This window comes from Conger conger, chromosome 18, assembly GCF_963514075.1.
Source record: "Conger conger chromosome 18, fConCon1.1, whole genome shotgun sequence".
In the NCBI taxonomy this organism is placed as follows: domain Eukaryota; kingdom Metazoa; phylum Chordata; class Actinopteri; order Anguilliformes; family Congridae; genus Conger; species Conger conger.
The window spans coordinates 33,122,394-33,148,421 of NC_083777.1; the positions used below are offsets into that span (position 1 = coordinate 33,122,394).

Consider the following 26,028-nt stretch of genomic DNA (forward strand, 5'->3'; position numbering starts at 1 on the left):
AGTTGGAATTTGACCCAGACGTGTATGGACAAACCAAAGCATGCTGTTGACTGACTGCATGTTTGCCTTGTGACATGAGGTTTGATTAATGTGTGGTGTTTGACTAAATGCATCCAAGCACATCCTCCCTTCCGGTTTCACAGACAAAAGGAAAACACCAACATTTTGGGAAATGTACCTTTCTCGAACTTACACAGATGAGATTTTTGTGCCTTTACTGACTCAATTTCCATGTTAGCTTAGCATAAAGACTGGAAGTCTATTGGAGTCAGTAGCCTACCTCCTTCAAAGTGAAGAAATACACTACAGCAACACTGAAGCGGTCTTATTTACACAAGGTATCATATGTATTGGAAATGCACATGCAGGAAAATATTGTGGTTTTCAGAGAAGTTTTACCTTTTAAAACTACCTTCAGAAGGTGTCCAACCGACACAGGTAAAGAGCAGGTCTCAGCTAAAGAGCAGGTCGCAGCTATATTAGGCATATTATAGAGTACAGCTCAATTCTGCTTCATAACACACACATTTATTAATAGAACTGTGTCGTTGTGAAAAGCGGACAGCAATATAAAATACTTGATCAATCAAAACTCATTCTAACCTTAAGCTTTTCAGGAAAAAGGATACTAACCTGAACTTCATTCTAAGCAGCAGTGGCACCTCAAGTACAACAGAATTAGAGCCTCAAGTTACTGGTAAAACAGGAATAATAACTTGCCTGTTTTTCCAGTTTTCATCTAGTAGACATTAGAGGACTGCCGGGGAGGCAGAGGGGCAGAAAATTTAACATGCAAACAATGTAAACCATATTTCCCAGCATTCCTTCAGCCAATCGCATTCCAGCGAGAAGTGGGGTTGCTAAGGCGACAGAGACGGTGGACTGATTCACTGGAGAAACATAACTAGCTTTTCTTGGCTTTCCCCAAGAACAATGGCAGAATATTAGACACTAAGATTACAGGGATTTTACTGTACTTACTAGCCTGCTAATAGCAAAGAAATGGCACAGCAAGCTAATTATCATTACTTAATACTTCTGTATACTTAACACTAGTTACTTAAAACAGTCTAGTAACAAACATCATTATTTAGACAACTAATTGTATTTAGCGGAATTTGCCATCAGTGTTTCTGCTGCACATCAGAAACTAAAGTAGCTGGGGTCTTAAGGGTAACTCCCCCAGATATACTGACACTGTGTGGAAATGGCCTTAAACCTGTGAGAAAGCACATAAAAAAACAACCACCTGAATCTGAAGTTAATGCAAAGCACTTAACCTTTACTTGAAAGAACTTAATATACATCCTGGAAAAAAAAACATAATAAACACACATTAAGAGCAAAATCAATCATGATGGATTTTCTTATTTTTTTGTTGCAGTAACCTCCAAACAGAGTGTGACCAGGTGAAAGTCAACAGCATCGTTAGGCAGAAAAGCAGTGAGAAGCACGGTCCTTCACACCTGTAACCCATTCAGTGTAACTGGATAAAACCCCATTGAGCATCAGCCCATAGAGCTCAACAAGGCTTCTCCTGCATGGCTCACCTGCGACACATCATGGGGGGCAGGGAACATTACAGTCCTACAAGCAGGAATAAGAGCTCCATCGCAGAACTGCTTAAAGCACAACATGGCAGCCGTCAGGTTCACACAGAACGGCGTGTGGGCCGAGTCTACAATCCGTCCCCATGAGCACTGAGAAACCTTCTCATGAACAAACATTTTCTGCACGAGATCAAGAAAAGCAGAAGCTAATAAATGTTTTTTTTTAATTCCAGCCTTGCCACCTGTTCAGCCAGGGTAGTCAGTATTAGTTGTACACATTTCCAAAAACTAATATTCATCATCATCATTATTATTCATCTTCTAGTCAAACCCCGAAGGCTTTCTCCGGTGCTGCCGCCATCTTGTCTGAGGATCAGCAGACGCTGCGCTGTGCTGACCAGCTGAAGTATTATTGTACATATTTAAACGCTTTTCTTTAAAAAGGACACTACAGTAGTTGACAACTCAAAAGTATTAATATGATGCAAATGGATAATTTTATAAACCTACAGCAAAACAAAACAAGTTTTCTTCAAACTGTGTACATATTCTTCGTTGTGGATCCGCTTTTGCTAGAGGTGTCGTCATGTGACTGGTAGCCAATGAGGGCTTTGATGGGGACACTCAGACGCTCTTTGTATTGTTGCCTGCAGCAGAGAGGACAGAGAGCATTGTGGAAAAGTGAGTCACATCTGAAGCACATTTAAAGGATGATTTAGCAGAGAGCAGGATGGGAGAGCACGTTTCGGACACAGCAGACTACACCATCTATGGGCCACCTCCAGAAATGCAGCTCACTTCTCTATCTGCAGGCATCCATGAGAGTGAGTTGTGTGCATATGCCAACACTGAGAAGGACACACTAACACACGTATGCCGCATTTATCAATAAAGACACACACACGGCGTGTTTATCAATAAAGACACGCCGAACACACGCATGGCGTGTTTATCAATAGATACGCAGCTAACACACGCATAGCGTGTTTATCAATAAAGACATACACGCCTAACACACGCAAAGCGTGTCTATTGATAGACACACGTATAGCGTGTTTATCAATAAAGACAAACGCATAGCGTGTTTATCAATAAAGACAAACGCATAGCGTGTTTATCAATAGACACACGCATAGCGCGTTTAATAAAGACACACGCATAGCGCGTTTAACAACAAAGACACAAGCATAGCGTGTTTATCAATAAAGACACACGCATAGCGTGTTTATCAATAGACACACGCATAGCGTGTTTATCAATAAAGACACACGCATAGCGTGTTTATCAATAGACACGCATAGCGTGTTTATCAATAAAGACACACGTATAGCGTGTTTAACAACAGACACAAGCATAGCGTGTTTATCAATATACACGCATAGCGTGTTTATCAATACACATGCATAGCGTGTTTATAGACACGCATAGCGTGTTTATCAATAGATTCACACGCATAGCATGTTTATCAATAAAGACACACGCATAGCGTGTTTATCAATAAAGATTCACACGCATAGCATGTTTATCAATAAAGACACACGCATAGCGTGTTCATCAATAAAGACACACGCATAGCGTGTTTATCAATAAAGACACACGCATAGCGTGTTTATCAATAAGGACACACGCATAGCGTGCTTATCAATAAAGACACACGCATAGCGTGTTTATCAATAAAGACACACGCATAGCGTGCTTATCAATAAAGACACGCGCATAGCGTGCTTATCAATAAAGACACGCGCATAGCGTGCTTATCAATAAAGACACACACATAGCGTGCTTATCAATAAAGACACACGCATAGCGTGTTTATCAATAAAGACACACGCATAGCGTGTTTATCAATAAAGACACACGCATAGCGTGTTTATCAATAAAGACACACACATAGCGTGTTTATCAATAAAGACACACGCATAGCGTGTTTATCAATAAAGACTACTTGATGGGCGGGGCCAGTAACTACAGCCCAAAATTATTCCAGGGAATGAAGTGAGTAACCAAACCCCTTAATTACATCCCGAGTGTACAGGATTCTTTGACACTGTTGGCTGTGATGGGAACAGAGGCAGGTCTGTGGAAAAGTGTGAGTGGTGTACGGACTCCTTCACACAGACCCAGCAGGTCTGTGAACACTGATCAGAGAGCAGTAAGAACCTGCACTTTCAGTCACAGGCACACACATGGATCCCTGTATGAACTTACAAAGGTATTCAAAACAAGTTACTCCACCTGGAGGACAAAGAGAGCGCTGCAAGAAACAGTGTATGACATTACATTACATTACATTACATTATAGTAATTAAGCAGATGCCGTCATCCAGTGCCAATAAGTATATAATGGAGAAACTCAGCGGGAAGGCCTGGCACACAAGCATCGGGCTGAAAGTCGAACCTCTAAAGATATTTATGCTGAATTTAAAATTCAGCCTTTGACATTTTCCTGCATCAATAAACAATTTTAATTGCTTTACAACTTAAAAGTATTCTCAAGGCTAATAAGTATGACAGCTGCAGTCCTGTTATATCTGAAAGTGAAATGCAGGCGAGACTCACCCTATAGTCATGATGGCGTCCCTGTTCTGGCAGTTTCCCGTCCAGATGGCGATTTTGTCCCCCTTGGGCCGCACGTTGACCACAGCTCCGCACACGTCATCGCTGGCCTCATCGAACGACTCCCCGATTAAACACAACAGCTTCAAAACATAACCACACACACACACACACGTCATCGCTGGCCTCATCGAACGACTCCCCGATTAAACACAACAGCTTCAAAACATAACCACACACACACACACACACACACACACACGCACACGTCACCGCTGGCCTCATCGAACGACTCCCCGATTAAACACAACAGCTTCAAAACATAACCACACACACACACACGCACACGTCATCGCTGGCCTCATCGAACAACTCCCCGATTAAACACAACAGCTTCAAAACATAACCACACACACGTCATCGCTGGCCTCATCGAACAACTCCCCGATTAAACACAACAGCTTCAAAACATAACCACACACACACACACACACACACACACACGCACACGTCATCGCTGGCCTCATCGAACGACTCCCCGATTAAACACAACAGCTTCAAAACATAACCACACACACACACACACACACACACACACGCACACGTCACCGCTGGCCTCATCGAACGACTCCCCGATTAAACACAACAGCTTCAAAACATAACCGCACGAATGCACGCAGGCACAAATGATATTAGCAATCAGACTGCGCTGCTGCCCTGCGGCGGGCGTAAAGCAGAACAGAGCTCACCGTCTCCATCCAGTAGCGGTCCAGGTCATTGTGCCGTTGCTGCTTGTTGAGGGTCATCAGCCACCGGCCGCCCAGCTTGTTCCGGTCGTCCTCCCACATGGGCTTGATGCCGTCCTGAAACAGCAGCAGAATCTGGTCAGATGGCCTTCGCAATCCAAAAAAGCGCTTTATACATTTACAACACGTCAGAACAGCAGGGGGCAAAAAATGCAACTGCTCAAAAACTTTAAATTGTAAAACTTTTACTGACAGACTGAAGGCTCCCTGGGTGATGATTTGCTTTCATAAATCTGCACGAGGGCTAACTAATGGTTTCACTGCAAACAGCATGATAAAAATATAACTTCCACAGCCATCACTACATCAGAATGTAATTTATACAGCCACTTCAAAAAACACAGTATTTCCCAAAACTGGAGATCATGGCTCTTCATGTGTTAATAATAACAACAACAATGTCCTACCTTAAATAAACAATAGTCACATCCAAACCCAAGCTTGCTTGGCTGCTGTATGTGATTATATAATCTAGAGGATGGGATCAAAGTGACAGGTTAGTGCCTGTAAGAAAATGATCACACAGTGCACAGAAAGATCAATATTCAGGTTTGCACGCACGCACGCACGCACGAACGCACGCACGCACGCACGCACGCACGCACGCACACACGCACACACGCACACACGCACACACGCACACACGCACACACGCACACACGCACACACGCACTAGGGTTAGCTCTGTGTTCATGTTTCATGGTGATCTTGTCTGGTTTGGCAGTGAGATACTGAATCAAAGGTACACTCACTGGGTGCTAATGATGCAAACTGACAGAACCACAGACAGCCTCTGTAGGGCCCAAATGTGCAAGCTCAGTAAACTTGCACCCAGCCTTCTGTGTGAGTAACAGCAGCAGCCATGTTCATTAGTATATCTGATACGAACAGGAAGTCTAAACCTAACTAAACCAATGGGACGACATTGGCCCTGGTGGTAAGTGATGTCATGCCAGCAGTGCGGTGATGTAATGCCGACATTATGGCGATGTAATGCCGACACTGTGGTGATGTCATGCCGGCAGTGCGGTGATGTCATGCCGGCAGTGCGGTGATGTCATGCCGGCAGTGTGGTGATGTCATGCCAGCAGGGAGGGAAATGGACTTACGCCCAGAAGTCTTCCACGGTATCAAACTTGGCGATGAGTCGAAGGTTTTCTGTCCAGCTTTTGCTTTTGTCATTTTTGAAATACCAGAGGGCCCATCTGTAGAGCAGAAGAGAAAAACACTCAGCTGTCAGATCAGCTTTCATTAAAAAATGTATATAGCGCCTTTATCCAAAGCACTGTACAATTGATGCTTCTCCATTCACCCATTCATACACACACTCACACACCGACGGCGATTGGCTGCCACGCAAGGCCCCGACCAGCTCGTGAGGAGCATTTGGGGGTTAGGTGTCTTGCTCAGGGACACTTCAACACCGCCCGAGCGGGGGATCGAACCGGCAGCCCTCCGACTGCCAGACGACTGCTCTTACTGGCTGAGCCATGTCACCCTTTCATTAGGCAGACGGCGCTCACGCCTCGCACACCTCTCATGCCTCTCCACCTCTCACACCTCTCATGCCTCTACACCTCTCACACCTCCCCACCTCTCATGCCTCTCCGCCTCTCACACCTCTCTTCTGCTGGCTTTGGGTTCATCATGAACAGCAAATATAAGCAAGCGATCTGAAAATGTGTATGGAAGGTGTGGAAACACCCCTGTGATGACACTTCACTTAGACTTCTGTTCCCTCACTACCAACTGACCATAGTTTAGACTCTAAAATAAATGTGTCCAGACCTGTAGGGTAATAAATTATTATCAGGCATCTTTACTTTTGGGAGACGCAACAGCCAATTCCAGCTCAGGCCACTTAGGCTATGGAACACACATTAACATTAAAACACGTTGGTCAAGATATCATTGCAGGCTAAAAGCACAGCTATTATGCCCAATTGAGAAAGGCAAACATAGGTTTACATCACACACATGCATACACACATACACGCACAGAAACACACAGCCACATGCACACAGACACACAATCCTGGCTCTTGGAGTGATGCCCTATTCTCAGTGTTACGGCAGGGGAAGGTGGGGGGGAGGGGTGTGTAAAGCTAGCCTGGCGTGTAGATCAGGGAGGATTCCTTCAGGCCCAGATTCTGCCCTGCTCACATTACACCTCATTTAGAGGGCAGGGCCAGGCTGCTCACATAGACACACAGCACAGCCATACAGCACAGCTCAGACACAGCACAGCTTAGACAGCCATACAGCACAGCTCAGACACAGCACAGCTTAGACAGTCATACAGCACAGCTCAGTCAAAGCCATACAGCACAGCGTAGACACAGCCATACAGAACAGCATACAAAGCCATACAGCACAGCTTTACAGCACAGACACAGCCATACAGCACAGCCCAGTCCAGTCACACAGCACAGCTTTACAGCACAGCACAGACACAGCCATACAGTACAGCGTAAACACAGCCATACAGTACAACAGACACAGCCATACAGCACAGCATAGGCAAAGTCATACAGCACAACAGACACAGCCATACAGTACAGCACAGACACAGCCATACAGCACAGCGTAAACACAGCCATACAGCACAGCATAGACAAAGTCATACAGCACAACAGACACAGCCATACAGCACAGCATAGGCAAAGTCATACAGCACAACAGACACAGCCATACAGCACAGGCTTACAGCACAGGATAGATGCACGCATACAGCGCAGCATAGACACAGTCATTACATTACATTACTGGCATTTGGCAGACGCTCTTATCCAGAGCGATGTACAGTCGATTAGACTAAGCTGGAGACAATCCTCCCCTGGAGCAATGCAGGGTTGAGGGCTGGGATTCGAACCACCGACCTTGCGTGTCCCAGTCATTTACCTTAACCACTATGCTACAGGCCGCACAGACACAGCACAGCAGAGACAGCCATACATCACAGCTTAGACACAGCCATACAGCACAGCACAGACAGTCATACAGCACAGCCTTACAGCATAGCACAGACACAGCACAGCATAGACACAGTCATACAGCACAGCCTTACAGCACCGACACAGCACAGCATAGACACAGTCATACGGCACGGCCTGACAGCACAGCTCAGGTCAGACAGACAGCACAGCTGTTATTTATAATTCTGAGCAAGTCTGAAGACACAAACTATGCTCATAAAACTGCACATTGGTTGAAAATTGGTACTATTTGCCACAGCCAATGGTGTTTCAACATCAGCACCTTTACAGAGAAGGGGGAGGGATAAACAGTGTTGTGGTTTGAAGGTGTTTATTGCTGCTATTCCTCTCTTGACCGAAAGGTCCGAAATGACCTATTGTACCTTTAAGCTTAGTAAAAGGAGGGGGATTTGACTCGGGCATTCATTAAAGGGATTAAAAAAGTGAACTATAGGCGAATCTTCAGGGTGAGTTCGGTTAGCAGAATCAGACGGCATAAATGGAAATTAGCAAAGGATAAATTCCGCACAGATATTAGGAAGTATTTTTTTTCCCACACACAGAGTGGTCACTGTGTGGAATAGCTTGCCAGGACATATAGTGGAGGTAGAAACACTGGGAGTTTTCAAGAACAGGCTTGACACAGTGCTAGATACTATTTAGCTTTTAGGCAAACTAAGCAGTAGGTTCACTTAGGGGTAGGAAAAGATGAGCACTGCTGGGCTGAATGGCCTGTTTTCTTACATTACTACATTATGCTGTGTCAATAAGGCTTAGCGTTTTCAGGGTTTATTTTCATTTCAAAATGAAATGAAAAAGGAATCTTTCAGGTTTCATTTTTCTATTCTTACAATAGGTAAGATTTTTTGTTACAAGATCATTGTAAATCCATTCCTATCATTGAAAAAGGCTCACTGAGATATTGACCCACCCTCTGCCTCTGTTTATAGTCATGGGTTATGGGTTTCAAATATACATTACATGTCATTTGACTGAGTTAGTTGCATCGTTTGCGGTAGACTATCATATCTTAGTTATATAACCAGCTAGTTACGTACAAAATAACTTGCTTGCTCCTAATATAATTGGCTAGCTAAAGTTAAAACTTCAAAAAGACAACTATAAATAGACTTGTGTAGCACAATAAAGTCAACATTTCATAAAACTGTCAGCTTTCAAAAACAGTGCAGGAGTGAGCAGGGGGGGGTTTCAGCATCAGGAGGGATGAACAGAGTTGTGGTTTGAGGGTGTTTGTTGTTGCAATTCCTCTCTTAACAATTAGGAGTCTGAAATTACCTATAGTACCTTTAAAAAAATGGGTGAAAATTGGATTCAAAAAAATGATCACCTTAAAAAAAAGCATGAAAATTGGATTAAATATCAATGCAAATTTCCAGGAGAAAAACTTTAATTTTAATTTTAAACATTTTCCTTTCTTTTCAGCGTTGGCTTTGTTAAGGGCACATTGATAGTGCACAGAACATTTATAATGCCATTTACAATGAACATAATGCAATTCTGACCTGTTGTGGTGCCAGTTGTCGGCAAAACAAGCAGCCAGCGAAGAGAGGCAGGGCAGAAAGGAGTTATTGCAGTGCCTACTACACTATTACACACAGTACTACTGTACACTATTACACACAGTACTACTGTAAACTATTACACACAGTACTACTGTAAACTATTACACACAGTACTACTGTACACTAGACACTACTACCGCTCACAACTACTGCACACACTACTACTGTACACAAAAGAACAGAAATCTAAATTAAACATCATTCCTGTCTCCCCACCACCCCTCCTACAAAGACATGCCACCAGAAACGGAACTGTCCGCCTCAATGCCACAACATAGGTTAATATTAATGTTTTATAAAATGTTATGATTTAGCATAGTCTGGAATGTATTTTAGTGTTCTCTGATTCCTGAAGTTATTTGCACTGAAGGTATTTGGACAGCGACGCAATTTCTGTTTTGGCTCCGTACTCCAGCACATAGGATATTTTCATTAACTTTCATTGGAACAACTCTGGTCCTTATGTTAACAGACAACTTCATAAGCAATCATAAACCTACATTTAAAATACTTAAAGCACTCTTATACCTGCAATAAAAAAGCAATTAAACGCACCTGATCAATCAAAATACTGTGGCAGCCAGTGTGCAGCCGCTAGGAGCCCGTCCTGACTGTAGCAGTGTTTGATCAAACATCACCTTCTGACTTTTCATACTTTTCTTGGAGTTAGTAGAACTGCATTTTTCATTGTGGCAAGGGGACACTATCCTAGGATTCCTTTGGAAAGAACACTTTCAAAGAGAGGTGACAACCCAAGTTCCACTATTTCTTTTTTATTGTGGTGCTTTTGCCCTCCACCATACAAAGTCAACAGCGAAGCATTCTTCAATATGAGGATTGAACTAAACACCATGACCAAAATTCTGCCACTTATCAAAGATAAATAATGCCATTAAACATCACCATAAGGATATTCATTTCAGTTGTCCAAATTCTAGGTTGAATAGAACAGCACGTACCTTTTTGTCTAATGCAACTCTAAACCTGACCAAGCAGAGCAGATTAAGCTCAGTGGCTGATCCTAAGCTGTCACTATGTGGGCTGTGAACTATGCAGCGATGAGACCTAGTGCTGCTTCTGCATCGGCAGATTGGTAATGACACAGCTGCATTGTAGCACCTCCATAACGGCAACCTGCTGATCCATGCCATGAAGGCCACACGGCACTCAGCACGGCCAAGAGGCGCTGGTGCTCTTACCAATCTCCCAGGCAAAAGTGAAACAGTTTCCAGCCAGTTTTAATCCCAACCAACAACCACAAGTGCTGAGATGGCACCTGTGGGTATAGAAATGAAAAGGTGTGGTTTCGGTCCCTTTCAGACACTAGGCCAGACATATGGTAGTCTACCTGTTTTGCAAAGGGTGTTTGATGTACTGCTCGGGGCTCGCGACCACGGGGACGGGAGTCTCAGAGGCCGTTTCTTCAGAGTCAGATCCACGCTGTTTACAAACAGAAAAAAAAAAAAAAAACAGCATTGGACAAGAATAGTTCAAATGGTCACAGCTACTGCGCTATATTCCATACTCGTATGCCAACAAGTCTACAATGTCTGTCTATAGTTTCCCCAGTATATCATACAAATATTACAGCAGTAATCTAAAATATGTATTTCTGGCCAATGACTATTTCAGCTGAATGTGGTGTTCATGATTCTGTCATAATTCACTTACAGGACAGGTGTTAGTGCAGTTTCTAAACAAAACAGACTAACATGCCAGTTAGAGGTTACGTCAGTTAATGCAATGTAAAATGGAATGACAGTTGCCTAAAGTTTGCTGATCTGGATTAGAAACCTAGTGTGAAATCTGAGACGAGACAAACTAGACGCCTTTTACCTACTAATTTCACTCATATCAAACTGCAGACGATTATTTAGAAATGGGTTCAGTGGCCATAATTAGTATGAAGCTAGTTTAACCTGGTTCCAGTTACCCAGCAAGCCACATCTGTTCAAAAATGCAAGATGGTTATAGGGCTAACGTTTAGAACTAGACCACTAAATCCAATGACTCAAACGAATGAGCTATCTAGCTAGTTATTTAGCTGCTAAAGTGACCTACCAAGTTATCTTTGGCTAAACTATTAACTTAGCCAGGCAACCCAGCTGTTATGATTAACTACAGACTGAATACCAAAATAACTAACGTCTAAGCGTGTGTATTAGTGGAGACGTGTCCTTGTTGGCTAGCTAGCTAACGTTAGTTATCTACAACGTATTCTGAAACGCAAGCGTTTCCTTTGATGCTTTACAGTCGAGTATGTAATTTAATAAGCTTCATATTGAGAGCAACATATTCTTAGCCAACGGAACTACAAGAAAGCACATTGCTTACTGTTGGTATTTAAGTCATAATTGTCTTATATTACAGCGCACAAATTACAGCGTCTCAGCCTTTTTCTAATGTTATTTGACCCAAGCCGTGCGTATGCGGTTCATTCAGCGAGCTTGCTAGCGAAGCGATAATACCGTTGCGGTTAGCAGCTAGCTCTAGCAAGCTAACGTTAGGAAATGAGCTAACGTTAGAACAGGAACACACGTGTCTTGTTTGAAATTCCATCATACAAATGAATTGCCCGTCTAAGGACGTCGATTCCTATGGTCCTAAATTAAATTTCACGCAATGAAGTTTCCAATAAAATGATACCATACATACAAGTCAATTGAAGTTATATTGACGGTAACTGTCTAGTCCATGTAAACCAAGTCGACACTAGTCAATACCACCCCTCAATCCATTAGCTAACTATAGCTAGCATAGTAGCATTTGGGATGAACATGTTGGAACCCAGACAGTAGCATTGATACAACTCCTCATATTATATACTTCCTTTACAACTCCTTAATTGTACCCTTATATTTACAAACAACACTTGATGCCAGGTTAATTGTATTTATTTGTTGTTCCCAGTCGTCTAAGACCTCCAGCTGCCCGACACCTCATTCTCGCTTACCGGCTCCGATGTCGCCATCTTGCCTGAATAACCCTCCTGTCGTTCGCCGCTGCTGCGTCACACGAGCACGCGCACAACTACGGCAGCCGGCTTAGTGCATGGCTGCATGTTTGTGGCAGCAATGCATGATTGCATGGCGTCTACTCAATAGTAGGCAAGTGTGTGGCAGCGGTCCTTCGTGGTCATGACTGGTCATTACTCTTTTCTTATTTGACTCCATTTACTGTGTGTGTCATGTTAGTTCTACAACTTTGGGCTGTGTTTCACAAAGCAAGATTACAAAATGACCTGGATTACTGCTTGTAAAAAGAGCTGTTCCGGGATTTTACTCAGCAGTTATCCAGTTAACTCAGTAATCCTGCTTCGCGAAATGGGCCCTCCTTCGTGAAATACCCCCGTGAACAAATCTTACTTTTTATGTTCTATTCATTCAAGTTTTTCAGTATATTACTTTCAGATTTAATACCGATTTGTACTTTTACCACAAAAGTGATATTACATCAATAGACCATGTTCATACAAAACACAGAAGTAACAAAGAATTGATAAACATTGAGAAAATTTCACAGCTGTGAAATTAGTAAAAATATATTGATATGTGGAGGAAGATGATTCCCTGCCACTCCTGGTAGATAATTAAAGAGCAATGATGATACATCTACCACACAATGCTACTGTGATATCTTTCAAACATTACAAATCTTTTCTTGGAACACTGGCAAACAGAAGCATCAAATGTCAAAGATGTTTTATTAGATTCGTGAAAATAACCCAAGTGTGTCTCAAGTGTTTCTCTGCGTTTCACTTACCTGTGTCCATAGGGATGCACTAGGACTGGCTCATGGAGGAGTCTCAGACCAATAACTCATCAGCTCTGCATGGACAATAGGGTGGCTGGACTCACTCACACTCACACACTCTTTGTTGGGTAGGTGGATTTTTTTTCAGATATACTGTAAAAGCTTCCATACTCATGTACTAGTAGTTCTGCAAAGCACATATTTAATTCATTATAGAAATAGGAATGCTATTGAAGTCCAGAATTCTGCACAGGAGCTACCTGTGATTTAGTCTGTGCTACCAGTCCACAACCTGTGAAATGTTCTGAAGTTTCAGTAATTACTGCAAAGTTAATAGTCCATGGATAATGTAAACATGGCCAGTAATTTGGAACTTTACCCAAAAGTCGTTTTGTATTTGAAAAGGATTTCAGTGGCTTTGTAGCCCTTTCCAGGCTGATACATGTCAAAATCTTTTCCTGGAGTTTCCTTTGACCAAATCAATGAATTTGTCTGAATTAAGGCAGTTCTGCAAAGAAAAATGGGCTAAAATACCTCTACAGTGGTGTTCGATTGCAGTCATTGCTGCAAAAGTTTTTAAGATTAAGGAAGTGATTAAGTTTTCACAGAAGTGATTTGGGTGTTCTGTACAGATAAGATTCTTTCAAAAAGAATTCAATGTAGGTCCTAAATAAACATACTATACATTTTACATTACATTTTAGTAATTTGGCAGAATAACTGAATCAAATCAATATTTATTGTGACTACCCTTCGGCGTTAAAACTGCATCACTTCTCTGAGATAGCCAATGCTGTCCTGCAGTTCTATAAGACAATCAGCAGGGAGGTAGTTCCAAGCATGTTGGAGAACTTGCCACAGTTCTTCTGCAGACTTTGGTTGGCTCCTTGCTTCTGATCTCAGACAGCCTTGATCAAGTTTTTATGTAAAAAGTTGTCAATTGCTTACAGTAATATGTTACTTTTTAAAATTAAATACAAAAATATCTCTGTAAAAATTAATTTAGAAATCTCAAATGTGTTCTTTTATACTTTTAACACACACCAAAAAATAAACATATATATAATAAAGACATGGGTGCCTAAGACTTCTGCACAGTACTGTATATGATGACACAGGGCACTGCATTATATGGCCTATATGCTGACACAGCAGTCATGGGCAGATGTTTCAGATGTAAGCCATGGCAAGGAAACTAAATAACGAACCACAACTAAAAAAATGAGATTAAAAAAAAACCAAATCAATAAAATACAGTAATTTTGAATTTGGGTGAAGTTCCCCTTTAACTTGTCTTATGATCATTTATTTTCAATGCAATCTCTCAATTTACCTGTACAACTAATTGTAGGAGAAATCATGAAGTGAGTTAACAGCCATTTCAGCTCATAGATGATAGGAATGCACAGGTTCTTCAAAAAGAAAAGGAATGCCAAATTATAACTGTAATGTACACAGTCAGAAATATAAAAAATGCACAAAACAGTTAAACTGAAAAATATAAATATAATCTTTATTTAAAATCACCCATAAAGGTGGGCATCATTAGGAATGCTGAATTTAGGATCTCAAGTCTGTAAAATCGATAGTTACCATAGTTACCTAGCATTTACGTACAGTAATACATTTCAACCAGAAGCAAAAGAAGCAGAATCTTGGTCTACAACATGGAAAATACAGTTCCAAATGCAAGAATTTACAACAATTGGTTTCACACAGAAAATAAAAAAAGTTTACATGTAGCCGATATCCACTAAAATGAACAAAATAACAACCTCAAACTTCTAAAGAGCTGGTGGCTGCATGTCATTGTCTGGTGACAGGTTCAGGTTACACACAGGTACTTCAAGTGAAAAGAGCGATTCCACAAACACATATTTTCCGCATCATGTGTTGCTCAATTAAGGAAGAAAACTGGAGAAATCTTACAGCTCTGAATCACTAACTCGCATGTTACATTCACAGAAGCTTACATTCCTTTCATTTTGATTAAGCCTTCTTGTCCAATTTTCATTATTTATGCGGTGGAAATGATCTTTTTTAACAGAAAAAGCTAAAAAGGTATTCCCTTTTAATCTGTCATGGGAAGAGCATGGAACAATATGCACACACACAACAGTCTGGAAGACTATTCACAATCTGTATCATGATGAAAAGTAATATATAGGCTTCAGACCTGAGAAAATAAAAATAGCTAATGGTTGATTGTGCGGGCTTAAGCTGTCCATTTGTTAAAACAGAATAATGGTTTGGGCAATAGCTGCACATACAGGATGTTAGACACTTGGGTCTGTATATTAATCATGGCTTTGCTTCTACATGGGGCATTTCTGATCCACTGCAGGGGGGCTTTTATACAGATCTTTTTCCCTGACATACATCAGTGAACAACACAGAGAACAGAAGTCACCATATAAACACAGGTTTCCCAAACACAGAAAACAAAGAACCCAGTGCAAACTGACAACTGCTGAATCACACTCTCTCTCTCTCACACACACACACACACACACACACACACACACACACACACACACACATACACACAGGTTAATCGATTACATACACACAGTAATGATTTAGGGTTCAGAAATGGTGGCATTTGACAATTAGGAAAGATTTTTGACACATTTACTTGATCACTGTGAGTAATTTATCTTACACTAGACAATCTGAAACCTGCAAATCTTCTGTCCAAATTGTGTCCAAGAGTGTCAATGCTTACAATACATGTAAATCACACGAAAATATAAAAAAGGAAACCACTCATGTCAACATTGATTATGGTTTCATACCTGTCACAGCAATTTAGTACCATTACATTAATGTGGCATCAGGTACATGTGAGACATTGGGCCCCATGCAAGAACCAGGTGATTTGTTCTTAAATCTCTTAAAATTCGTGATTTAATGGAACGTGGTGCATTCAGCAATTCTATCTTGATATGATTCTTAGGTAGGAACAATATTCACGAGTGGTCCTAACCTTGTCATCCAAGTCATATAAAGGGCCTTTAAACTCGCCTGGCACACAGGACTTCAACTTTCAAACCAGGCTTTGCATACCAAATATGAACCAATATTCAGCAAGTGCATTGCTTATTTCTTGCCTCAAATATTTTCAGCAACATATTTATGTGGAGTGTAAAGGAGAAAATAAGATCAGCTGACAGTAGCATTCAGGGGTATTTCGCAAAGCAGGATTATGGAGTTAACTAGAGAACCGCACTGAACGAAACCCTGAAACCCAGGAACATGGAAGTAAAAAGCTGTGACAGGTTTTTTTCAGCACTGCAATCTTGCTTTGTGAAATACCAGCAGTTCAGACAGCTAGCTACAGCAGATACTGCAGTCTAGAGCCAGCTAAAATGGTATGCTGATGCATGTAGCAACAACATCAATAGGCCAACACGGTCCACCAAGATAAGCTTTTATAGTACACCAACTGTGTTAGATTAACTAACATGAAGGTGCAGAAACGGAGCCGATGAGTGATGTTAGTCAAGCAAAGGCAAAGAATGGCTAGCCAGAATTAATCAAGGATTTTCAGCCATCCTCGCACATTAAAGTGCGTTCAGACCACTTCAGATCACATGTAATCTAACAAGAAAAATTGGTAGGACATAACTAGCAAGCTCACTAGCTGGCAAGATTTAGCTATGTTAACATTATAGCAATCTACAAATTCCAATAAATTCACAAACAAATCAAGCAGATGGCTATCACCCGAACTTGTCAGAGCTATGCTCAGCACAGTCAGTACCCAGCTAGCTCACTAGTAAACTCATTTAAAGGTTAATAACTAAATAATACCCAGAATAACTAACCATGAGGGTAATTGACAAAATCTACTACCTCTTTAACCCTAATACTAACCATAAAATAATGTACATCATAACATAATCATGGCCACATCCTCCGTCCTTACAACTAACGTTCATTTACGCATTTCTATATAAATGAACTGTAGCTTGTCATCGAGGTGTTTGGCCATTATTCAGGCGGCAGTGTGAGGTAAGGCTCTCTCTCGTTGATGTTGTTTAACTCTCCTAACATCAAACAGTGTTACAGAAAAAGCAGAAGTCAGCACCAGTACACGCTGCCTTCCTCTGCACAAGCCTGTGATACAAGATCACTTCTCTCGTGATTTTAACATTCCTTCTCTGATAGACTCCAACTCTACCATTGTCAGCTGTTATGCTCTCCCTCTGTCATGTTGTTCATTATACAGAATTGAATGAAGCAGCATAAAGTTGGCTTTTCGATTACAGGATGTTAGCTCAGGTGTACAACTTCGAGGTTGTAATTTGTAGTTGTACTTTTTTTGTAGTCGTTCTTGTTGCTGTTAATTTTCAAAGAACGTAAATCTGGTGGATTTGAATGCAGTCCAGACAGAGAATGTACAGCACAAAGCCCAGGCTGAAATAAACAGGCAATCTTTTGGTAACAAGCACCATAATGTGAATGAAAAACAACAATATTTAGAAGGAGAACATTTTGTGCACTGTAGATTGTAGCACCAAGATTAACAGTAAAATAAATGCTTACAAATAAGTCAACTCAAGTCTCAAAGATCTAAAGACCCCTATGAGAGCATGTCTGTAAACATGATTATATTTAATAGTTACATACAGCACAGTACTTTTTTTCAAGGATATTTTGAGATGTTGGCAAGGACCAAAGAAAGGGTCAAACAGCAAAAATCCCAGTATTGCAACATTTCTTTAAATGATCAGTGTGTTCCAAGTCTGAAAGAGGGTCTGGAGGCTTTAAGTGAAATCATTGAGAGTCTTTCAATGGTTCTGCAGTGACACACACCTAACCCTAACCCTAACCCCGAACCCCGAACCCCTTACCCTCTTCTGTGGAGTGAAAGAGTTAACATGCTCTGTATCTGCACATGCATGTTTATCACATGATCACATTATGCAGCCGCCTTTTACAGCCTTTTTAGAGCCCAGTGGTGTTAAACTCGAGAGTAGCTGTGTGGTTGTGTCAAGCATGAAGATGCCATAAAGCCTACCTGCACACGTTACCTGGATGCTCCTCAGAGGGAGGCACCATTATCTGTCTAATCACTGAAATGACATCCAACTAGACTGTGCAGCTTTCACTGAAATGACATCCAACTAGACTGTGCAGCTTTCACTGAAATTACATCCAACTAGACTGTGCAGCTTTCACTGAAATGACATCCAGACTGTGCAGTTGTCACTCCACCCCTGATCTAATGGTCTGGGCATTTTCAAGATTCTTTACAGAAAGGAAATCACTTTGTGTGATATAAATGGTGGATCACACACCTGCAGTACAAGTTATTGCTTCAAACAGCACTGTTATAATGTGAGGAGTGTCTGCTGAATATTGTACAGCACCAAGCAACATGGACACGGATCCTGTACATGGGCCCAAACTCTATTGGACGTTTTTTTTCAAGTTCTGCTTTAAAAGTGCTTTTCAACATGTCATCTTTGTACACTGAAGATATGCTCATGTAACAAAATCCAAAACCATATAAAAATAAAATACCTTTCCTTCATTTCCATAATTAGCCAAAACAAAATAGGAAAAGGAATATTCCAGCACAATGCTACATGTTTTTCATTACAAAACAAAATTATTAATTCACAAGAATATGTCCATATTTTTCTTGATTTCTACTGCAACAACGGCACCATGATGCATACTCATTAAAAACCCATCCTATAAAACAGCACCAGGGAGCACCAGGGAGCACCAAAGCACATCAAGGCAAGCAAACAGTAAACAAGTTTCACTGTAGTTCTTTTTCACAAGTGTAAAAGTAAAAGTTTCACCGTAAAATTAAGAGTGTTTACTCTTTGCAAGTAACATGTAGGCTGAGACACAGTAAAATTGCAGTAAACAGGCTTGATTAAATTAAAATAGTTTTGACAATGATCAAAATAAATAATCTTACCTAGGTATGCATGTACTCATTTTGTATAGAAAACCTGTTCAAAACATTTTCAAAATCTGTTTGGAGCACCATTCTCATTACATTAAAAGAACATGTGCACACGCACACACACACTCACGCACACACGCCACACGCATGCACACTCGCGCACACAGGCCCACATGCATGCACACACACACACACACACACACACATATATATTTATACAGAAATACTCACAGTTGAAACCCAAACTGTAAACCCTCATTCTCATGACAGCTGAAATGAAAGACAATGAAAGAAGAATAGGGGAGAGTAGACACAGAGGGGACAGGGGACAGTAGACACAGGGGACAGTAGACACAGAGGGGACAGGCAGAGGGGACAGTAGACACAGTGGACAGTAGACACAGGGGACAGGCAGTGGGGACAGTAGACACAGGGGACAGGCAGAGGGGACAGTAGACACAGAGGAGACAGTAGACACAGAGTGGACAGTAGACACAGGGGACAGGCAGAGGGGACAGTAGACACAGGGGACAGTAGACACAGAGGGGACAGGCAGAGGGGACAGTAGACACAGGGGACAGTAGACACAGAGGGGACAGGCAGAGGGGACAGTAGACACAGTGGACAGTAGACACAGAGGGGACAGTAGACACAGAGGGGACAGGCAGAGGGGACAGGCGACAGAGGGGACAGTAGACACAGGGGACAGTAGACACAGAGGGGACAGGCAGAGGGGACAGTAGACACAGGGGACAGGCAGTGGGGAGGTGACTGAGGCCTGCGGGCAGGTCAGGCCCAGCGGCTGTAGGGGCCGGTAACCTTGGTAACGGCATAGGATGACACGGTGACGAGTGTATCCCGCGAGATGGCTAGGGCATGCCGTGTGGGCACCTGCAGAAGCCCTGCCTCCTGGGGGAAGATCTCCTCCTCATTGGGCCGGGGCTTCCTGGCTTTGGCCTGGGATTGGCCAGCCTGGGCCCCGCCCCCCAGCCGCTCTGCCTCCTCCCGCTCGCGGGCGCGCTCCGCCATCTTGGCCTCCCAGAGCTGCAGGCCATGCTGGCGCGCAGTCAGGCTCTTGTGCTGGTAGAAGACGAGCGCAATGCGAGTGGGGTGTGTGCGGTCGGGGCGGGCGATGGGCGTGGTGGCGTGCAGCTCACGCCGGGCGCATTCGATCAGAACCGAGCCGTGTGAGGGAGCCACGGCAACGCCCCCCACATCCCCATCCAGGAAGTTCTGCTCGCTGTCTGACCACACCCCCCTGTCCCCGTGGCAACCCTTGGGCCAGCCTTTGAGGCCCTCCTGGATTTGTGGAGAGGAGTACTCAGAAGGGCCTTCGCTGGGCAGCATGAGGAGAGGATGCTCTTTGCCCTCCATTCTAACATCACGGGGACGGCTGGGCACTCCTGAGGTGTTTACACACACTGCTGCACTGCCTACCAGCTGTGTGTCACTACACGCCTTCTGCTCTGTGAGTTTGGCCGAGTATCCATTACCGCCCCTGCCTGTGGGGGCGTAGGTCAGGACGGGACGTCTGTAGCTGGCTCCCTCAGTCCCCGCTAGGCCCAAATGGCCGTATGGTGGCTTGGAGAGGGTCTGGAGGGGAGAGAGAGCCTCTGTGTGGCTGGGTACAGCAGGGACTAACGGGGACAGGCTGCTGGCACAGGGGGCAGGAGAACGGTGGTGCTGGAAGCAGCTGGCAGGGGCAGGTTTCACGGGGCAGCAGGAGAGCTGGGGCTCCCCTCTGAAGGACAGCTCCTGCTCAGCTGGAACGCCTGTGAGTGGAAGAGAGAGAGCTTTCTGTGAAATAAAGCAATATAAAGTGAGCCAGAATACTTATAATCATGGGCCTATGTTACTGGTGGATTTTGTATCCTGTACTGTAGGTGAAATCTAATACATCTTCGGAAGCTATTCAGACCCCTTCACTTTTTGTACACTTTATTATGTTGTAACCCTTTGCTGTGGTTCTCCAAATTGTGGTCAGTTTCATCCTGTTTGCATTAGTTATCATTGAGATGTGTCTAGAACTTGATTGGAGTCCACCTGTGGCAAATGTAATCGATTGGACATAATTTAAAAAGACACACTGATGTATACAGGGTCCCACAATTCACCCCGCATGTCAAAAACCCAAGCCATGAGGTCCAAGGAACTCTCTGTAGACCTCTGCGAAGCTGTAATTTCTGTCAAAGGGGCTTCTACAAAGTACTGAATTAAGGGTCTCAATGCATATATAAATGAGAGATTTCAGTTTTAGATTTTTAATACATTTGCAAAACTTTAGTGAAAAAAATAGTGTGCAAAAAGTGAAACGGTGTGAGTACTTTCTGAAGCCACTGCATATGGTCAAAGTGAACTGTTCCTGTTGAACAAGCTGCTATACATTATGAGCTGAACAGCAGCGCAATGCTGAGAAAAGTAATGCTGACAGAGATGTGCACAGGCACTGCTGAAGCATCCGTACTGCTGGCAGCCTTGGTCCTGAGCAGAGAGGCCTGCTTCCTGTCCTTCCTCCTGCGTGCGGGGGCGGTGGGGGCGGCGGGCTGGGCCAGCAGGCGGACCTCCCGGGGAAAGGCCCTCAGCACCTGCAGGGCCCCGGAGCGGACCTTGGCCACCTGGCCCTCCGGCCTGCCCAGTTCATCCCGCTCAGACACCTTGTAGAGCGGCAGCACATGCAGCTGCTCATCCTCCGGAACGTTCCGCACCGCACGGTTATCCTCCTTTGTTAACGTGCACACCTGCAGGCCGGGAAGGGGCAGAGGTCAGAGGTTAAAGTGCACACCTGCAGGCCAGGAAGGGGCAGAGGTCAGAGGTTAAAGTGCACACCTGCAGGCCAGGAAGGGGCAGAGGTCAGAGGTTAAAGTGCACACCTGCAGGCCGGGAAGGGGCAGGGTCAACATGGGTTACCTTTGCCCTCAATCTGCACTTCATTGCTTCTATTTCTGTGCTGAATTCAGGTGAAAGATCTTTAAAAACACCTTTGGTTTCTAAACTTTAGTGGTCGTAACACATATGCTTAGAAATGAAATGGAACTACATATTGCTTCACAGAACAATTGCAACATTAGGGTGCACAATAGTCACTGGTGCTCCTGTAGTATTGTGTGGCCTTTAGGGTGTAAAATAGTCACTGGCCCAGACCAGGTAAGTGAATGCAGTTCAGTTCTTTCGCATGTTGGGACATATGGTCATCTTACAGATATAGAAAATAAGCACACACTCTAAAGACACGCGAAAGACACACACCACCGTGCTGCCGTTGTTCATGTTGTGCGTGTCCCTATGGGCGTGAGCACAGAAGTCCACACAGGCAGTCACCCCCGAAAAAGGCCTGCCCTCCTGCAGGCCCAGCCGGCAGTCCCGCCCTGCATCCTCCAGCTCCACCTGAAAAACAAGCCCCAAGGTCATCTCTCAGCCCCAAGGTCATATGTAGTCCGTATGTCTTCAGGATTTGTACTTTGGTTCTTAGCATAGTTAACTTGCACTAGTGCTGTAGGCATGTTGTCAGGTCTGACACTACTGACCATGTGCATTAGGTGAGTATGTTTCTCCTGTACTGTAAGTCACTGGATAAGAAATGTAACGTAATAAATCCTGAGCCATTATTCCAGGATTCATGTGTCTGACCTGATTCCTGAAGGCTTCTGGGGCCAGTCTCTTGTACACAGGGGCCAGGTCTGTGGCCAGACTCTGAAGATTGTTCTCCAGCTTCTCCTCCTGTGAGAATCAGAGACAGCAGGTCACAGGGTGTGTTATTATTCATATACTGTATCTAATATTATTATTCATCCTGATTGGTTAAGAACACTGCAGGGGCAGCCTGTAGTGTAGTGGTTAAGGTACATGACTGGGACCCACAAGGTTCTATCCCCGGTGTAGCCATAAAAGATCCGCAGAGCCGTTGGGCCCTTAACATGCAAGGACCTTAACCCTACATTGCTCCAGGGGAAGATTGTCTCCTGTTTAGTCTAATCAACTGTACGTCGCTCTGGATAAGAGCGTCTGCCAAATCCCATTTATGTAATGTAATGTAACTAACTATCCCATTAACACTGTTCAGCGTTCATACACTTTAACCAGCTATCCCATTAATGCTGTTCAGCGTTCATACACTTTAACCAGCTATCCCATTAACGCTGTTCAGCGTTCGTACACTTTTAATAAACAGTAAACTGCTTTCAGGCTGAAGCTCAGGGAGACACCTGTTCAGGTAAATCCAGGACAGCATGCAAAGCTATGGTACTGTTAGAGACTTTCCGTAACAGCTGAGCTAAATTGTTTAATGAATTGCTGATTGTCCTTAAAATGTTGGGCTGCAATATGACCCCCTCACCTCCAGGGGGCAGTCTCCCAGCAGCCGGAACTTCCGGGGGGTCTTGCTGCGGGCAAACTTGCAGCCATTGAAGTACATGCTCCAGGAGCAGCCAAAGGAGAACGAGGCTCCGCAGGTGTCTGGGTCCAGTCCCTGGCAGGCACAGGTGCGACTGCAGTAGGATGTGTAGTACAGGTGTGTTGAAGAATATAGAATATTTGTTCTTACCTTAAAAAAATGTTTTTTTTTTAGGTAACAACAGGTAAGCAACAAATCATCTAGCTGGTATTGTTAGTCACATCCATTTATTTATATAAAATCGTTCAATATTTGCTGTCTTGAACGCATGTCAGGTGAGTTAGTAGAGGTGTTTTATAACAGGTATGTTAGTACAGGTGTGTGAGAACAGGTGTGTAGGACAGGTTTGTGAAAACAGGTGTATAAAAGTGTTATGGAACTCAAACCTGTGGTATATCGGGGATATAGACACAGCTCGGGGTGTAACAACACTGTACCAATATCCACAATATAGCGTAGGCTCTGGTTCCATCATGCTTAAACCTGATTATGATGATGTAATAGAAGCTCACTCCTCGTTGAGTGCACAGCGGCGGATGGTGGGCGAGCCGTGTCGGCTCAGCGTGTGGCTCAGGTCCTCATACAGACGGTCCGCCAGGGCGCGCGGCAGCCCCTCCCACACCAGGATCAGGATCACCACCACAGCCTCCTGGCAGGAGTGCCCCGCCCGCTGCCTCACCAAGCACAGGAGCTTCTCCTCCACACTGGCCCTGCGGATGACCTGATACACGCACACGCATGCACATATACACGCACCACACGCACATAGACACGCACCGCGTGCACACGCATGCACATATACACGCACCACACGCACATACACACGCATGCACATACACACGCACCGCGTGCACACACATGCACATGCACCGCGCACACACACACACACATACACACGCACCGCGTGCACACACATGCACATACACATGCACCGCGCACACACACACACACACACACACACACACATACACACGCACCGCGTGCACACACATGCACATACACATGCACCGCGCACACACACACATACACACGCACCGCGCGCACATACACACACACACACACACATACACACGCACCGTGCGCACATACACACACACACACAGGTATGCGCACAGGCACAGGCATGCATGCACACACATACATGTGCACACACATATACATGCACACACATACATGCGCACACATACATGCGCGCACACACACACACACACACACACCATGCGCACATACACATACACACACACACACACACACACATTGTTCATTAGGGTGGAGGAACACAGGTACACGCAGTAATTGCCAGGCTCTACTGTCATGCAAAGCTGAAGGAGAGCCTCTATCACACATTATCACTTATGAAATTATAATATTGGCTTCATAAATATGATAAATATCTGGACAGCTAACTCACCCATTTGGCGATGGGGCAGCCCTGGGAACTGCGGCCCTCCTTCCCAGTGTACACCACAACCTCCACCCGCACAGCGTCCCCCTTCTGCCCGTACCTACCCCCAAATCACCCCCATATCAGCACCACTTTCCAGTTCTTCTATGAGTTTTCATTGAACTCATCGAACTGAAGAAACAGGAACGTGTGAGCCTGCAGGAGTCTGCAGTGCTGAGCTCCTCCGACAGAACCTGGGGGACTTCCTGTCAGAACCCTGTGGACTTCCTGTCAGAACCCGGGGGACTTCCTGTCAGAACCTCGGGGAGGGGGGACTTCCTGTTAAAACCCTGGGGGCTTCCTTTCCCCATGTTATGTACTGGTAAGGCAGCACCCAGAACAAATAAGATATTTAGATAGAGCTGCTGCTGTTATACCCTCCTGGATATTGTATTACTATTGTAATACATTTTACAGTAGATACTGGGGTATTTTGTAGAATAAAACAAACCAATGGAACTGGAAAGCAGCATGGGGATCATTGGGCAGTTTCACTTGGGAATGCCATTACTATGATTCATATGCACATGATCCAAATATACATTCTGTAAAGCGCACATTCTGTAATACAATTACATCTTCTGCCTTGTCTAATTTTTTGCCTGAATATGAATCTATTGATCAATACTTCTCAGGTTTCACTTGTAAACTTAAGATTGTTGGATGTGTAGATGCAGGTAAAGTGTGGATGCAGGTACAGTGTGAATGCAGGTACAGTGTGAATGCAGGTACAGTGTGGATGCAGGTACAGTGTGGATGCAGGTAAAGTGTGGATGCAGGTACAGTGTGGATGCAGGTACAGTGTGGATGCAGGTAAAGTGTGGATGCAGGTAAAGTGTGGATGCAGGTACAGTGTGGATGCAGGTAAAGTGTGGATGCAGGCACAGTGTGGATGCAGGTACAGCGTGGATGCAGGTACAGTGTGGATGCAGGTACAGTGTGGATGCAGGTAAAGTGTGGATGCAGGCACAGTGTGGATGCAGGTACAGTGTGGATGCAGGTACAGTGTGGATGCAGGTACAGTGTGGATGCAGGTAAAGTGTGG

General features: G+C 43.9%; 2 protein-coding genes across 8 annotated transcripts in view; both read right to left on the reverse strand.

Moving 5' to 3' along the window:
• Positions 1 to 1,261: 1,261 nt before the first annotated feature.
• Positions 1,262 to 12,576, reverse strand: eif4e1c (eukaryotic translation initiation factor 4E family member 1c). Its single transcript, XM_061227630.1, has 7 exons — positions 12,424 to 12,576; positions 10,819 to 10,910; positions 6,022 to 6,117; positions 5,320 to 5,383; positions 4,856 to 4,969; positions 4,110 to 4,249; positions 1,262 to 2,197 (listed from the first exon to the last, which is right to left on the reverse strand). Exons 1-7 carry the CDS (start codon positions 12,439 to 12,441, stop codon positions 2,083 to 2,085), a joined length of 639 nt encoding a protein of 212 aa, XP_061083614.1. The 5' UTR covers positions 12,442 to 12,576; the 3' UTR covers positions 1,262 to 2,082.
• Positions 12,577 to 14,709: 2,133 nt separating this feature from the next.
• Positions 14,710 to 26,028, reverse strand: part of tet1 (tet methylcytosine dioxygenase 1) — a 33,409-nt gene continuing 22,090 nt past the window's right edge. For 6 of the 7 annotated variants that reach the window (XM_061227869.1, XM_061227871.1, XM_061227868.1 and 3 more), the window contains 7 exons: positions 24,951 to 25,044; positions 24,052 to 24,260; positions 23,483 to 23,633; positions 22,777 to 22,866; positions 22,396 to 22,533; positions 21,614 to 21,887; positions 14,710 to 20,921 (listed from right to left, as the gene is read on the reverse strand). In XM_061227869.1, the coding sequence (XP_061083853.1) occupies positions 19,939 to 20,921; positions 21,614 to 21,887; positions 22,396 to 22,533; positions 22,777 to 22,866; positions 23,483 to 23,633; positions 24,052 to 24,260; positions 24,951 to 25,044 (1,939 nt within the window). In that variant the 3' untranslated portion in view covers positions 14,710 to 19,938. Of the gene's footprint in view, positions 20,922 to 21,578; positions 21,888 to 22,395; positions 22,534 to 22,776; positions 22,867 to 23,482; positions 23,634 to 24,051; positions 24,261 to 24,950; positions 25,045 to 26,028 lie in introns of all 7 variants that reach the window. The other variant, XM_061227872.1, reaches the window with a different exon arrangement.